General features: G+C 33.6%; 2 protein-coding genes across 4 annotated transcripts; both read left to right on the top strand.

Annotated features, from left to right (window-relative positions):
• The first annotated feature begins 1527 nt into the window (after window positions 1–1527).
• Window positions 1528–3124, top strand: LOC108741439 (YJU2 splicing factor homolog). The gene is made up of 4 exons (XM_018476254.2): window positions 1528–1737; window positions 1800–2012; window positions 2086–2441; window positions 2496–3124. The coding sequence occupies exons 1-4, from the start codon at window positions 1714–1716 to the stop codon at window positions 2899–2901; spliced, it is 999 nt and encodes a 332-aa protein (XP_018331756.1). The 5' UTR covers window positions 1528–1713; the 3' UTR covers window positions 2902–3124.
• A 441-nt stretch (window positions 3125–3565) lies between these two features.
• Window positions 3566–16249, top strand: LOC108741438 (myosin-9-like). 3 transcript variants are annotated; one of them, XM_018476253.1, is made up of 12 exons: window positions 3566–3812; window positions 3993–4096; window positions 4229–4279; window positions 4350–4548; window positions 4623–5488; window positions 6714–6868; window positions 8558–8689; window positions 9034–9266; window positions 11542–11794; window positions 12055–12415; window positions 13691–13757; window positions 16062–16249. In XM_018476253.1, the coding sequence occupies exons 1-12, from the start codon at window positions 3761–3763 to the stop codon at window positions 16124–16126; spliced, it is 2538 nt and encodes an 845-aa protein (XP_018331755.1). In that variant the 5' UTR covers window positions 3566–3760; the 3' UTR covers window positions 16127–16249. The 3 variants fall into 3 exon arrangements, with proteins under 3 accessions (XP_018331755.1, XP_018331754.1, XP_018331753.1); XM_018476252.1 differs by having other exon boundaries at window positions 13691–13923; XM_018476251.1 differs by having other exon boundaries at window positions 13691–13955.
• The last annotated feature ends 530 nt before the right edge of the window (window positions 16250–16779 follow it).

Here is a 16779-nt window from a genome sequence, read left to right as displayed (position 1 = left end):
ACACGAGTATTAATTATTTCAAAGTCACGAAACAGGAAGAGTTTAAAAACTGGAGTGTAAGGAAATAATTTGGAGTGATACGAATTTTGAAGTACTTTTGGAAAAACTGTTTAAAAAAAGCTACTAGAACAGATAAATTCCTTTATCTTTATATAAAAATGAAACCTTAAAGACAATTTACGTTACAATACATCGTGGTACTGTTAAATGATAGACAGGCTCTACTAATATATGACTATGTATCAGTCTTCATCTACCTTAAGCTATAGATTGATTTTATGGCCGGATAAGTTCTTTTCATCTGAAGAAGGTGTTAAGGTCGAAGTGGAAAGGAAAAAGAAGACGAGAAGATGCTTAATTTTATAATGCTTATGCACGTAAGCAGTGTCAGAGTAACAAAATCGATTAAAGTTTTGTGAAGGTAGTAGTGTTTGATGTAGTCGTAAATACGCAGTTTTTCTTCTGAAACCCACGCGAAAGAATGCATGAGGAATTTATAAACATGAACTGCAATTTGCGCTCATAAAACCATACGAGAAGTTCTAGACTGCAATAGAACAGCTAACGATAAGTAGAAAATTTGAGAAAAATTATAAAATCGCAATATCACGCTATTATCTTTCGTAAAAATTTACAGGAAGAATTACACATCATATCATTCATATGTAAATCCATTACCACACAATACCATAACATTTTATTTTTAAATAATGCGCTTAGTTTGTGTGTTTTTTTTATATTCCTAAGAGGGATTGTCTAGGGAACAGTCAAATTAATTGTTTGTTATTTTGATACCAGTTTTAACGCAAAAATGATGTGTCTTTATGAATTAATCAAACCTAGGGGTCAACTAACGTTTTATCAAACGTCCTTGGAAACTGGATCAAGTCAAAACACAACAAAAATAAGTAAAAACAGGATAATTATTAACAAAATTATAGTTTACACTTAATTAGAAGTTGATTTACGAGAAGCCGTTTCAAACTTTTTAATTAGTCTGATATAAAACATGGTTTCCTTTTCATATCACAATTTTCATTCGATGAAGCCTCGGCTACAAGAAATTGTAAATGATGAGAATCTCTAATAAGCTGAAATGCGTTACATATAAGTTCGTGAACATCATATTAAGTCAGTTATGAATAAGTCATAATCCTTATCTAGGATATTTTTACAGTATCTAATTAAACATCGTAAAGCGTTCGAAACGGACCACTTAATGTGATTCAAAAAAATATTTGTGTTTGTATAAGTATGTACATGAAAATAGCAACTAATGTAGAACCTTATTTAAACAAAATTTTGTCCTATACGAATTTAATTAAAAATTTAATATTAAAAAAATGAAAAACCAACAAATTATTGTATTTATGAATGTTCAAAACACTATTATTTCAATATAACAGATTTACATCATTCAAAACAGAATTTACTCTTCCCTTCATTATATTTAAATCACTACTAGGGGGTCAATAAACTCAGGTTATCAGTCAATGATTCCTAGACAAGAAGAACATGAATGAAAACGTAAACTTCATTCATAATTTTTAATTCATAACATTATAACGACGCCCTCTTTAGTTCCAATTCCATAGGTAGTTCGTTTGTACCAACCTTGAAAAGCCGTCAGAGAGATTTAACCTCAAATAATTGTAGAGTGTTGTTTTTGAAAAAGTTATTTAATTTTAACAACAAATCCCATAATTAACCAAAATGTCTGAAAGAAAAGTTTTAAACGTACGTTTCTTATTATATATTAATTCGAAGTAGAGATACCATTTATGTTTATTAATTTTCAGAAATACTATCCGCCTGATTTTGACCCCTCAAAAATACCCCGTATGAAATTGCCCAAAAACAGGCAATATACAGTGAGATTAATGGCCCCCTTTAATATGAGATGTGCAACATGTGGGGAATATATATACAAGGGCAAGAAATTTAATGCTAGAAAGGAAGATGTTGAAAATGAAGATTACCTAGGAATAAGAATTTACAGATTTTACATCAAAGTATGTTTGATGTGACTATTGTATTACACTTGCAATGTACCAGTTAAGTTATTTTGATTTTCTTTTTCATTAGTGTACGAGGTGTTTACAAGAAATTTCCTTTAAAACTGATCCCAGAAACACAGACTATGAAATAGAAGCAGGAGCTACAAGAAATTTTATGGCATTAAAGTTAGCAGAAGAACAAGCTTTAAGAGAAGAAGAGGAAGAAAAGGAGGAAGAACAAAATAATCCTATGAAGTTATTAGAAAACAGGACAAAGCAATCTAAGAATGAAATCGATTTGTTGGAATCATTAGAGGAACTAAAAGATTTAAATAGAAGACAACAGGCTGTTGATTATGATACAATGTTACTTCAATATGATTCAGGGCTGTCAGCAAGGGAAAGGGAAGAGAAATTAAAGCAATTAGATGAAGAATATATAAAGTAAAGTCATCAAAAAATACATACTACTGTTTTTACTAATGTTTCTATTTCTAGATCTGTAAAATTCAATTCTACTCAGAAACGTAAATTAATTGTAGAAGAAGAGGTTGTTGAAGAAGAAGATGAAACTCCTTCAAGTACAAAACATAGCAAGGTAGATGACACTGCTGAAGAAGTGATTTCAACACCAGAAAACATCAAAGAAGTTTTAGTTAAGCAAAAAAGCACAAATACCTGGAATAAAAGCATTGGAAGCCTATCTGGGAAAGGAAAACTAAAGAATTTGGTAAAAGTTACAAAGAAGAATGAAAATGTTGGTAAAGAAACAAAACCTGCAATCACTGAAGGCAGTTCTTCAAGTTCTACACAGGTTACAACAACTGTAATAAATTCAGTAAAAACTTGTAGTGGCTTGTCTTTAGTTGGAGATTACTCAGATAGTGGAAGTGCAAGTGATTGACTGCTTATAAAATATAAATATATATACACAATGCACATTTTTTTATTATATAATATTGGGGAAAAGACAGTATATAAAATGATGTTAATGTTTAAATCAGTTCCTTCTTGGAAATGAAAAAAAATCTTTTATAAGTCTATAAAAAGGTAGCATTACAAATTGTAAACAAGGTGAAGTGTTAATGATAAAAAATAAGCCACTCTTTTAATAAGAATAAGAAATAAACTGTTTATAAAATGATCCATTTGTTTTAATAAGTCTTTATTAATTTATTGCTAACTAGTATATATTTCCTACATATCTCAAATCAAAAGTGCGGAACGATTGGCTGTATGGTTTACACATGCGTGATTGAAATGCATAAGAATACATGAATTTTCGTGAAAATTTCTGGCAAAAAGTTCTATTTGTATACAAAACTCAAAAACATCAAAAAAGTTCATATTGGTACTATCAACTTGACTAAAAATACAGAAATGTATTGAACAAAATTATTGAGACTGGGAAACTTCTAGTAGTTAAATAAATCAATTTTTACATTTGTATTAAATATTGAAGTAAAATAAAAGCTTAAAAGTCCTCTCAAAGAATTTATTTTTTAAATAATTTTAATTTTTGTCGTATTACACGTCGCGATAGCTATAATCAATTTGTCTATGAAACTAATCAATTGAAAATCAAATAGTCAAAAAGAAACAATTTGTGTTATTTCCAAGTACAACTGTTTGAAAGGGGATTTTTGCCGATCATACACTTCTCCCTCTCGGCTTTTATTTCAAAAATACTGTAAATTTTATTCTGTGTGTGTGTAGCGTCACGTTTATTGGCTTTACCTAAATCAAATAGTAATAAAAAGAAAATGTCAAGTCCTGTAATAAATAACATCGAAAATGTGCCTGATAAAAATTCCGGTAAGTAATTTGACGTAATTTAATTTATTTAAGCCAGTCAAATATTTATTAAACGAGAGCGCGAAAACTTTGTGGACTTATTTTGTGAGAACTTTGTAATGTTGGCTGCCTAAGATCAGTTGCAAAAGAGCGGAAGTTTAAAAAAATTAGAAATTAACTAAATTAATATGCATTTTTAAGGGCCAGGATCGCCGTCAACTGACAAATCAGCAAGTTTCACTTCTGCAAAATTGAAAAGGGGTAACACAGTTGAAAGGCCTTCTAGTGAAACTCATAGTAATCCGGTAATAAAAGTATAAGTAAATAAATTTAACATGTACTTAAAACATTAAAAAGCACGTCCATTTAAAAGGATTAGTCTAGCAGATTATTAAAAAATAGGAAACAATTTAAAGTAATAAAATAATTTTTCACAGGATTTAATAAAGACAAAAGAAAATAGCAGACCTAAAAGTTGCGGAGAAGAGGTATTAATAAATAGAAATGATAATAATTTATACACCCGATAATGTTCAAAAAACGGTACCATTCTTTCAGCTTTTGGTACCAAAAACTCCTTTATTAGGTATTCCAAAATCTAGAGAATCAACTCCTCAAAACATAGGCAATGCCTGGTTTGTAACAATAGATGATAAGAACAGACGATCCAGATCAGCATCCAAAACTTCAGCTAAGGAATCGGACATTGACAAGAAGCATGGTAAAAATACCACAGGATCGAAGAATAGTTCTTCAGGTACATAAATAAACCTATTGCTTCTGAGATCATGATTCAGTTATCAAAGATTAAGAAACCTGTTATCATTTAAGGAATTCCATTGCCTAAGCGACAAAACACGTTAAGTAAAGTTTCGTCTAAATCATCAACCCGTCCACCATCCAAATCGAAACTCCAAAGATCTCCATCTTCCGATCTGAAAAATTCCAATTCTCCAAACAGAAGAAGTCTCGAGCTACAATTTTCCCTTAAAAAGAAAAGACTTGAATGCTTGAAAAAGGAACTGATCGATAAACAGAAACCCGTTCTTGAAGTTTATCAAAATCTTACCCAACTTAAAAAGAAACTGGAAGAATCAGGAAAAACCGTTCATTTAGAAGAGATGAAGTTCATAGATTGCAACGAAGTAATTCCCAGGGCGAGAACGCCTCTTTCAGCAGGTAAACGCGAAGAAGCACCGACAGATTTCGAAAAGGACCTCTTGAAAGCCATGAAGGAAATCGTCAACGTTATACCAAAACCATTAACCGATATGTGTAAGAGTCTGATGACCAAGAGGGTACTTTTGGTCGACATGATCGATAAATATTGTAACAACGAAGTGGACTCTGCGGAACTTCATAAAAAAATCAATTTTCTAAAGACGGAAAGCAGCCAGTTAGAACAGAAGATCGAAAACGCGAATACAGAGCAAAGTAAACAGATCGAAGAACTGGTGACTAAATGGCAGCAAATGTTGGAAAGTCACGAAGTCATTATTCAACCTCCACCTCCTCCTGCCGGTCCACCACCCGAAAGGTTCCATGAATTGTACAAGAAATTTAAGAAACAAGACCACGAAATTAAGGAATATAAACAAAAAGTGGAAGATCTTCAGAATGCCCTCAACGATAGACCAGAAAAAGCGGATTTGCACAAGGCGGAAGAAAATATTCGACAGTTGAACTCTCAACTAAAGGTAAGCGAAAATTTTCTTTTACTAAAACTTTAAACCCATGTTTACTACAATTATACATAATGTGTGAATTTATGGCAACTACTTAGGGATCATCTTCCTGTCTTTCTAATACAGTAAAAGTTCCTTATTCACGGTTTCGTTATTCGCGTTTTCATTATTCGCGGTTGCAATCGGTAAACAGAAAAGGATTCGGTGTCATTTATTAAGGGCATTGACCGCAATAGACCGCTCATGCCTAGTGTGAACTTTTCCGAAAACATGGGTTTCTATTATAAACATTGTAATTTAACGATACGAGATAAATATCTAATTTTTTGTATGGTAACAGACAAAGGTTCATACTAACTCGGTACATTTTTGGTTTCCAATAATATGGTCATTAAAAGTGCTTAAAGTTGATGTTTCTTGTAGGACACGTATTTTCAATAGAAATTAAAAAATTAAGAAATGCCCTTCGACAAGCTTTAGAACAAAGCTGTATCTATCTTACTACAAAATTTCAAACCTCTGTTTTAAATATTAAACTCATGATATCTAGAACCGATTAGCTATGGCGTGTGTACCACTGAATCCCCTTAATGTATCGGCATCTTTTGAACAGAAAAGGATTCGGTGTTATTTTTCAACATATCAGCATCTTTTGAGTACTATTAGTTCGTGCCGAAGCGACTTTTATAAAAGATGTAACCGAGTGGGCTAATTTCAAAATTCAAAATAAGAAAAAATCATTAAATTTTTTAAACTCTTGCCTAAAGCTGATTATAACGATTAATTTTAATTGCGAATTTATCAATACATTGATCTTGTTTTGATACATATTAGTTTTATTTTGGAACCTTATAACGTATCTCCTATGATTCCATACTAATTATCATTCCATATCCGCGGTTTCTGCATTCGGGGCATATTTATGGAACGTATACCCTGCGAATAAAGAGCTTTTACTGTAATCGTAAACTTTAGACTTCTTGTCCTCATAATAACATAACAGAAAGATCACTTTTACATTTGTTTTTGTCCAGTAAAAGATTTTCATAATTAGAATTTTATAATTAGATCTATAATTATATTCACCTAATCGCAGGATATAAAGGTATAAGATTAAGTATATATTAATTGGTTGATATGAAAAAAAATTAAGCTGTCTTTAGATAAAACGTTTCCTATCGATTTCGTTAATATATTTGTTGACAAGTAAAATGAAATTAATTGAATGTGATGATAGGAATTAGATGCCCAGTTGATTATCGAAAGAAAAAATTCTGCTTTGGGTTCTGAAGCTGAAAAGCAACTGAAACTTTTAAGGACGCGGGTGAAGGAATTGGACACAAAGAGGCACGAGGCTGAAACTAAAATTATCAATCTGCAGAAAACATTAAAGTGAGTTAAATTAAATCTTTAAAAAATTAATTAACGAGTCTGACACATAAGATTGTTATCTTGAAAAAGTTTAATTTTCTTATCTGCTTTTCGTTGTTATTTTTAGAGTTACAAAACTCATTTTAAAAAAGAGATTACGGAAAATTTTGTTTCTAACAAAGGTAAAAAAATAAACTTCGTAGAAACCCCAGATATATATAAAGCAATAGAGGAGCATTGCTTGGCGATTAATAATTACCCTTTATCCACCCTATAATAGACAACTACGTCAAAACGTATTTAAACCCCGATTATGTTCGTTCAATTTAGTGTTAACTTATACTCCTTTGACAATGGTCTGAAAATCAAAGCGAATTCGTCAGAATAAATGACAATTTTGTGAAACCTACTAAATGTTCTCTTTTTCACATTTTTTTATATTATCAATGCTAACCAGAATCTTTTGAACTGAAAAGCTATTAAATTGCATTTATTAAACTTAAATTAGTGTATTACTTATATGAAAAGATGAATGAGAGTATTAGGGGCGAATCGTGAATTTGTGGGACCGTGGGCTAATACTACTTAGGAACCTACCTAATTGTTATTTTGTCAGAAAAACTGCTGCCTATAATGATCTAGGTATGCAGTATCAGACAATAAAATATTTTGACACAGTTCTAACAATAACTCAGTCAATTTATCAGTATGACGAAAACAGAAGTGTGTAAAAAAAACAAAATTCGCAAGGAGATAGGAATAGACACACCCGCCCAAAAATCTCTTCAGTAAAAGCTTTAATTGCATTTTATTTATCCTTTAATTTTCCTCTTTTGTTTCATTCGATTATAAACTGGTTAATATTCTAATTTAATCGTTTAGTGCATATTACAGTCACTTTGATGCTTAATATCTTCGTTAAAACACTTTGAAAGTTGGATAGCAGTGTATAGATGTGCTGAATTTGCTATATTAGAAATCTCGCATTCAAAGCTAATCAAGTTTTAAGAAAAACGAACCCGATTTAATAATCCCATTATCTCAGACTATCTCATTAAATATTTAAATCAATTTATCTGTATAATGTATAATAGTATAAAAATGACAATGTCCGGCACCTCCGCCAAAACTCAGTTTTTGAGCTTTCCATACGAAATTGTAACAATTAAAACTTAAATTTCACAATATAGGTATTTAAGTAAAAAAGGTTCATCTTTAAATATATCAACAACTCCTTGAAATAAAATGCCAAAGTAAACCTTAACTTTGCCAAACATGCAGGTGAAAAAAACCATCAAAATCATAAATAATTTAGGAGAAATAAATAATTCAGAATATAGAAGAGCCGTTTCTTGAAATCTAAAAAAAGCATAAAATTGCGTCGAGCGATAGATAGCGGGAAATTCCCCGTAATAGACACACCCGCGGGAAAATACACCGTTCGAAAACAAGCGGCGGGGAATTCCCCGAACTGCTCGATAGGTTGATTGATCGCAAGGTTGGTATTTTTTTTAATTTTAGATATTTTCGTTTCTTCAAAATATCATCTATTGTTTTCAATATTGCTGGGGGCCTATCGTATGGACGAAGCCCTGGGCTACAGCCCAAAAGTTCGGTTCTTAATTCGCGTGTAGTAGAAGAGGTGTCTCCATATTTCGACTGTCTAGGGTTAATTACGAGAAGTTTCAATGAATGTTATAAATTTTACAGACAAAAGGAGGATAACATGAAGACTGCAGAGAAAGCGTGGGAAGCTGAGAAACAAGAATTAATTAAAATTAACAACCAGGACAAGCAACTGCTGAACAAACTGACCAAAGACCGAGGATTTCTAGAAACAAGGTGGTTAATGCATATAACCCTCAGAGCTCTGCACGATCTCTTTATACCAAGCGTTCAATTTGAACTTAGTACCTAATACTTTATACACCCATGAATATATATATAGAATTTCCGACCTGTTCCAATTCTACTTCGATTTGTCCGAATTTAAAAACTGGTTTTAGAAAATAAATTATCGGTGTATGTTTACGTTTTACAAAACTGATTGTTGTTATTGTTTTCATTATTACACTTTCACCAATAGATTCCGCAATTAAACACCAAACGACGGATCCGCAAGGTGAGCTCGATCCAGTTTTTGGTGTTTAACATGGAATTGACGTGATAACTATGTATATGTTTAGGGTGAAGACTTTGGCAGAAATTGTCGACGAGAACGAGAAGTCTGCGAAAGAAACGGAAGAGAAGTGCAGGGAAGAAGTTCGAAGGGCGAAACAACAACTCGAAGAGGAGAAGATCGCAAGAGAGACGATGGAGAAGAAGTACGAGTACATGAGGCAGGAATTTTTCAAAATGGAGGTCACCAATCAACAGGCCATCGACTTGGTCGTCACCAAAAAGGAGGGGAATGGAGAAGGTAATCAATATCTTTTTTGTTTTCATTTGTTTTTTATCACTTTAACTTTAATATAAAGTGAGAACAATAAGGAGATTAAGACGAAACGTTAAAAAAAGGGCAATCTTCAATTAAAAAATAAACGGTCGTCCACTGTTCTTCGACATTTCCTCCTCCCCTGAGGTTATACAGTCACATTTGGACAACCTCCCCTTTATGAAGATGTCACAAATTGTACCCCCTTAATTAAAAAAAAATCATCAATACGTACATCTCGCAGCGCCACTCGTCTACGTTATTTTTTTTATAATAAATAAATGACGTGGAACTTTATACATTTACGCGTAGAATATTTAAAATTTATTATTATAGGAGGACCTAGAGATAGCTTTAAATAAAATGGAAGCGGTACTGACAGATCAGTACTGTATGAAAATAAATAAAAGTAAAACTAAAATACTCATATGCAAGGGAAGAAAAAGTAGGGAAAGAGCGAATATAAAGATAGGAGACGAAAAATTAGAAGAAGTGGCTGATTTTAGATACCTAGGAAGTCAGATAAGTGAGGATGGAAGGAGTAGTAGGGATATAAAGCAGAGGATAGCGCAGGGTCGTGTCGCCTTTAATAAAAAGAAGTCACTTCTATGCTCGCGAACGGTTAATTTAGAAATTCGAAAAAGGTTGTTAAAGGTGTATGTTTGGAGCACGGCGTTGTACGGGTGCGAAACATGGACAGTGGGAGCGGCGGAAAAGAAAAGGTTAGAAGCGTTCGAAATGTGGTGTTATAGGCGGATGATGAGGATATCGTGGGTAGAAAAGGTTAGAAATGAAGAGGTATTAGAAAGAATAGGAGAACAGAGGACTCTGTGGAAGTCAATAAAAAATAGGCGAGATAGGTTGGTAGGACACCTTCTTAGGCATGAAGGTCTAGTCAGAGACATATTAGAGGCAGAAACAGGAGTTAGGAGGGGTAGAGGTAGACCTAGATTAGATTACTCTTCGCAAATAGTTAAGGATGTGGGTTGTTCTAGTTTTAGGGAAATGCGAAGTTTAGCTCAGGATATTTTTATAATTTAATATTGAGGTATTTGCTGATTTTTAATACACAATTATTCGAGAACTTTACAAAAGACCCAACCCCCCTCCCCCCTTGCCCGACATGGTCACAATTCGATGACCCCCTCTCCCCCAGGGTGGACGTCCCTTATAGATGACCCCTATAAGAAGATAAATAGCAGTTTAATGAGAATAAATGATGAGAATAACTCCTATCTCTCAAGAAAAATTAATTATTAACCCAAAATCAATGTCATTATTTTTAGAAACTTATAGTAATTTAATAGTAGCGTATTAAAAACTAAACATTACAAATCGTTACACAAGTACATATTAAAAAAAAGAAAAACAAATACCTTTAGGTAATGTGTGCAAATGTAAATTAAATAATTACCTATTGTAAAAGCGTTAATTGCATTTTCTTTATCTTTTAATCTTCCTCTTTTGTTTCATTCGATTACAAACTGGTTAATATTCCAATTTGATCCTTTAGTGCATTTTACAGCCACTTTGACGCTTAATGTCGTCGTTAAAACACTTTAAAAGTTGGATAGCAGTGTATAGATGTGCTGAGTTTGCTATATCGGAAGTCGCGCAATCAAAGCGCGCATTTAATGAAATTCAGGCAGATTTTGAATACGTAATCAAGTTTTAAGAAAAATGAACCCGATTTAATAATCCTATTATCTCGGACTATCTCATTAAGTATTTAAATCAATTTATCTGTATAATGTATAATAGTAGAAAAATGATGATGTCCGGCACATCCACCAAAAATGTATACTCAGTTTTTAAGCTTTCTGTACGAAATGATACCAATTTTTCCACTAAAACTTAAATTTCACAATATAAATGTTTTAGTCAAAAAAAGGTTCATCTTTAAATATATCAACAAATAAGAATTATTTATTCCATTAAACAAAATGCCAAGGTAACCCTTAACTTTACTAAACATGCAAGTGAAAAAAAAACACTAAAATCTTCAATAGTCTAGGAGAAATATATAATTCAGAATATAGAAGCGCCGTTTCTTGAAATCTAAAAAAAACCCTAAATATATAAATCTAGGTAATTATCTTGTTTTTTATTGCTTCTAATCGAAAAGCAATTAAAAGTAATGTAAGTTTTGGAATTAGGTTTTTTCCTTTATGGAAAGATTACCATTGTCTTAATGCATATTTTATTCATTTGAAAACAAATAATCAATGGGAACATATTTTGGCACATTTTCATTCAATAGGTCCCATAACAACAGAACGAGAAGCTGAATTATACACAGAACTGTTAGCAACTCGAGTAGCATTGAAAGCCGCCGAAGATAAAGTGAAAAATTATGCTCGGGAAAAACTTAGATTTATAGACACCATCGAAAAACTTAGCAGCAATTCGGAAAATAATGTGGAATCCCTCGCAGCATCTTTGGTACACAAGGAAGAAGAAATAACTCTAATCGAAAAGAAAATCGAACAGTACGAGGAACTGGTCAGAAATCAGTAAGAAATATAGCACAGAATTACTCACAATCTTCTTTTGCCTAAATAAGTTAATACTTTAAATAGTTTTACTGATAATTGAATGAATGTCAATGAACACGAGATCAGAATTCTATAGCATTGCATACTGATCTCAAGTTCAGTTTTTTAAATCGCTCGCTTTTGGTTTTGGTGTTAATTTCGATTTATTCATTCATTACCATTAGAAAAAATATTGATTTGATTTGATTCTTTTCATCACTGTTCGATTTCCGTAACAGAAAAATGGAAATTGCAAATTTAAACGCGAACGTCGTGAACATGGAACAACGTTTGGCCTTACTTTCAAACGATGAACATTATCCGACAAAGGATATGAAAGATAGCGATCTAAACTATGTTCTTCGAGAGAATAGACTCAAACTGGACGAAATGCTTCGAAAATCGTTGGATTACGAGCAGAAAATCATAAAGTACGATCACGACTTTGAGATGCAGCAAAAACAAATTTACGAAATGGACAACCTGTTGAAAGTGAGGGATGGTCTTATCGGGATGCTGAAAGCTAAGAAGGACGAGCTTTATGTCGAAAACGAAAGCCTTACGAAGTATGCCAACGAAATACGGGATGCCCTGATGGAGGTACCTAATTTTTTACTGTATTTGTTCAAATTAGTTTACCATTTTCAGCAATATTTAATTATCGTTTTCTCTGTCATTAAAAGTTTTCTTTTTAAAACATTTTATAAGTAGGATAAAAAAATCTGGGGCTAAATATCAAGGATTACAGTTACCCTTCAGAGTAAAAACTTTTATACATTTGTTATACTTATTGAATCGTTATTGCTGGTGTTTGTTTCTTTTTTTTCCTCCGGTAGAATTACCAGGCACTACCGGGTGCCCGGCTTTATTATCTGATATCCGGCCGGATCAAAAAAAAAAATGTGCCGGATTCGCCGGTTACCGGATTCAAACCGGATCACCATGATCAGGTCGTCAGTCTTAAGACTGGTTGGACACGCACCTCCACTCTTTCCTTTCCTCAGCTAATCTTCACATATCCCTAAAATTAGAACAACCCACATCCTTAACTATTTACGAACAGTAATCTAATCTAGGTCTACCTCTACCCCTCCTAACTCCTGTTTCTGCCTCTAATATGTCTCTGACTAGACCTTCATGCCTGAGAAGGTGCCCTACCAACCTATCTCGCCTATTTCTTATTGACTTCCATATAGAGTCCTCTGTTCTCCTATTCTTCCTAATACCTCTTCGTTCCTAACCTTCTCTATCCACGGTATCCTCATTATTCGCTTGTAACACCACATTTCGAAAGCTTTTAACCTTTTTCTTCCGAAGCGCCCTCCGTCCGTGTTTCGCACCCGTACAGCACCGCGCTCCAAACATACACCTTTACAAGTGATTTCTTTTTATTGAAGGCGACTCGACCCTGTGCTATCCTTTGCTTTATATGCTGTTATCCCTACTATTTTTGACACACGGGAAGTTAAGCTAATTGTTCTACATGTCTGGCACTTTTCCGCATCTCTCTTTTTAGGGATGGTTTCTACCACGTTCCGTTTATAATCCTCTGGGACTCGTAAATGTGACTAACTAGCTTAAACATACGATGTCTAACCTCTTGTCCTGCATGTTTTAGAAATTCCGCTTGTACTCCATATTATTTCCACCTATCTGCCGTTTTCTCATTCTATATCAAAATCACCCCTGACTCGTTTCTTATATTATTACTACTGTACCCTACCCCAAACCAGATAGTCAGTCTAAATGTCTCTATTAAATAAATTGAAATCTAAATAAGAAAAACAATTGAAAGCCAAATAAAGGTGCTTTTATCGGTTTTTGTTTTTATGACAACAACAACAATAATAGTAAACAATTTCTGATTGGTTATAGACAAAGGAGGAACTGGCGGTTAAGCAAGAGGAGATTCAGCAGTTGTACGGTCATCTGGAGCAAAAAAGTAAGATGTTAATCAGACAAGACAAGAAAATTAAAGATCTTAAAGACACTTTGTCGTCAACAAACGAGAAACGTTACAAATTGCAAGACACGTTAGGGGCCATGGAAAAAGAACTCCAATCGACCAAAGCGCACGTTAGTCGGATGTCCTCGGAAATACAAGCACGGTATGAAATCGGGACCAAAACTAAAACATCGCGTACGAAACAACAAAATCCTATTATTATTATTAGCAATAAAAACAGTAGCAATAATGTCGACAACGAAAACGTTTCGGCCGTTGCGATGAAAAAGGCTCGTCATAATCGCCCTTCTCCTCGATCGTCGACCGTTTTCGCTAACAATATTAACATGAAGACTTGCGACAACAACAATTCGCCGGAAGCAATAGGAAAAAGCACTTCCGGTCTGACAAAGTACGTTCCGTCAAAAAACGCGCGTTACTGCAGCGAAGTATTGCAATATAAATACGGGAAAAATCCCTTCCTCACCACCTGCTCTTCGTCATCGTCAACCCCCAACAATGAAAATAAAAACTATCGGGTAAAATTGAACATTTTCGGACCGGAAAGAAAAATCAATAGTAACGATCATTCGCTTTCGGCCTTTGTCCCTTCGATGACGACCCCTTCTTTGGACAAGACCAGCGCAATCGCGTTCCCATCCATGTCTACCGATAACGACAATAACAACAGATTGGAAATATCAGCTACAGTGAACCATCAAGCACTGGAAGACTACCATTCGACTTGCAGCAACGAGTTATCCATTTCGAAGACGCAAAACGCGAACCGTATGGAAAAATGTTGTACCAACGACTCTGTGGTCACGCAAAGGGGCAGTTCGATATCGATATTGTCATCGAATGTCGAAACCGCTCAACAGCATCTACCGTATATCAAGGGTCTTCGATTAAACGAAAACAATGAACCTCCTCGATTCGATGTGGATCTGGAATCGTCGATAACAGCGAATCAAAACTTGTTCAGGAGACGATCGTTGCCCAATGCGTTCAAACAAGATCAGAACAACAACAGGAAGAAAAAAAGCAGATCGAATTCGCCGACAAAAGACGATGGAATCGCCTGCAAATTGAGCAAATCAGCATCGAGAATCGAAGAAACAATTTTCAGACTTAACGAGCCAATATTAACAAACGTCGACAGTCAACAATTAAAACAAGACAGTATCGAAGACATCGAAGAAGACGTACTTCGACAAATGATCATCAGGACGATTGAAATAATTGAAGAGCAGGACGGGGAAGACGACAGATGCGATGAAGATTCGAGAAAAATCATTCCCATCGATGAAGTAGAAGAAGAATCGTTGCCGTTAGAATCGGTAGTAATCGATACTGATACTAATACTAATAACAAACAACAACAACAACAGGAGGTACCCTTGATATTAAACAAAACGTTCCTCGGTAGGATGACGTCCTTTAACAATAGCAATCGACCTGGGAGTGTATCGAATTCGCGTTCGGGTTCGATTCGTACTCGATCATCTTCAATCGATACGCTAACGGCAAGACACCGTAACAATCGAAAAGCCAAGACGAGACCGTCATCAGGTGCATCGAGTGACAGTCGATACTCGTCGTCGATAACGAAAGAGGACAAAAATACGCAAACGGACCTCATCGATCCGTTTATCGTCGTTACACGACACGATTTTATCGAACATTCGCACAAGTTGTCGCAAAGTCTTCAGAGCATGGTCGCGAATAATTTTAAACGTATTGAGGTAAATAATGATAACGCAGAACTTGACGACAGTAATCGGCAACAAGGACCTCCGTCGGTGTCCTTCTTCTGTATACCGTTCGACAATGACGTATCGATCAATGAAGGCGGATCGAAAAAACCCAAATCAATATTCAACATGAAAAGATAACTTTTTTCTTAGAAGAATTTGCAATTTAAACCGTAGCAATTAAAATGAAATGTTTTATTCTTGGAAGAATTTTTGATTTTAGTTGCTCCTGGGTCTCAAACTTATAATCATTTTTGCCTCTAATGAACGTCGCACAATTTAATTGATTTATTTTATCCTTAACTATTGGGTCTTGAATCAAAACAACTGTGATAGTCGCATTAATTATATTTTTTCCATTGATTCATTTGCATTCGATCAATCATATAGATTAAGTAATTTTTTCATAAAAAATACCAAAAAAATATTCATTATCTTTTAATTAATATAACTGACATCAGATTCGTAATTGGTTCTTAAAGTAGGTTTGCCAATAAATTAGAAATTGTGTAGTAATTAATTATATGTTGCATTCGTTTTGTTTCAGGACCAAAGTTAAATTCTTCTAAGAATGGCGAACCTACGATTCAAATTAAAGTTGTCGTTAAATAATTTGGGATGATCAACGCACGTGTCGCCGGGGTGCTGAATTACATGACATCCAATTAACGTGTAATGTTTTCATTATAGATGTATGATTGTTGTATTAAATTAAATAAATTCACGTTTTTCTAATTGTATTTTTGATTACCCTTTAATCGCACGATTGTAGAAATGAATTGAATTTTCAGATCCTTGTAGTGAAAAATTTAACATTTTCGTTTAATGCTAACATCTATTTTCATGATGAAAAATATTTTTTTTAAATTTTTTTATAGCAAGGACGGGTTAGAGTTAGCTTTAAATGAAATGTAAAGTAGGGTATGAAATTTAATAAAAATTAAACAAAAATAGTTATAGCTAATATAAAAATAGAAGACAATAAACTAGAAGAAGTAGTTGATTTTCGACATTTTCAGGAAGAATTGAAAAAGCACTAGAGATATAAAACAAGGAATAGAACAGGGACGAATCGCGTTTAACAAAAAATGTGTTAAAGTTGGAAGTTTCAAAGAGCAAATGAAATTAATATATGCCAAAAAATAAATCCTTTAGGTATCACGCAAAGTTTTATGTGAATGTTAGACTAATTATGGAAAACCTAAAGAAAATATCTTTTAGATAATTTTAGGTTGTATGTCTCTTGAAGTATTTACATTTAAACT

Source organism: Agrilus planipennis, unplaced genomic scaffold (genome assembly GCF_000699045.2).
Source record: "Agrilus planipennis isolate EAB-ADULT unplaced genomic scaffold, Apla_2.0 scaffold275, whole genome shotgun sequence".
Taxonomy (NCBI): Eukaryota; Metazoa; Arthropoda; class Insecta; order Coleoptera; family Buprestidae; genus Agrilus; species Agrilus planipennis.
The sequence above is the reverse complement of the archived record's forward strand: the minus strand, read 5'-3'. Positions and strand labels throughout refer to the sequence as shown.

Bases quoted from the DNA above. Each gene is read 5' to 3' on its own strand.
- LOC108741439 (XM_018476254.2), top strand. From the start codon at position 1,714: ATGTCTGAAAGAAAAGTTTTAAAC. The intron at 1,738-1,799 runs GTACGTTTCTTA...ATTAATTTTCAG, and splicing joins CTGAAAGAAAAGTTTTAAAC to AAATACTATCCGCCTGATTT. The intron at 2,013-2,085 runs GTATGTTTGATG...CTTTTTCATTAG, and splicing joins TTTACAGATTTTACATCAAA to TGTACGAGGTGTTTACAAGA.
- LOC108741438 (XM_018476251.1), top strand. From the start codon at position 3,761: ATGTCAAGTCCTGTAATAAATAACATCGAAAATGTGCCTGATAAAAAT. The intron at 4,097-4,228 runs GTAATAAAAGTA...AATTTTTCACAG, and splicing joins GTGAAACTCATAGTAATCCG to GATTTAATAAAGACAAAAGA. The intron at 12,416-13,690 runs GTACCTAATTTT...GATTGGTTATAG, and splicing joins TACGGGATGCCCTGATGGAG to ACAAAGGAGGAACTGGCGGT.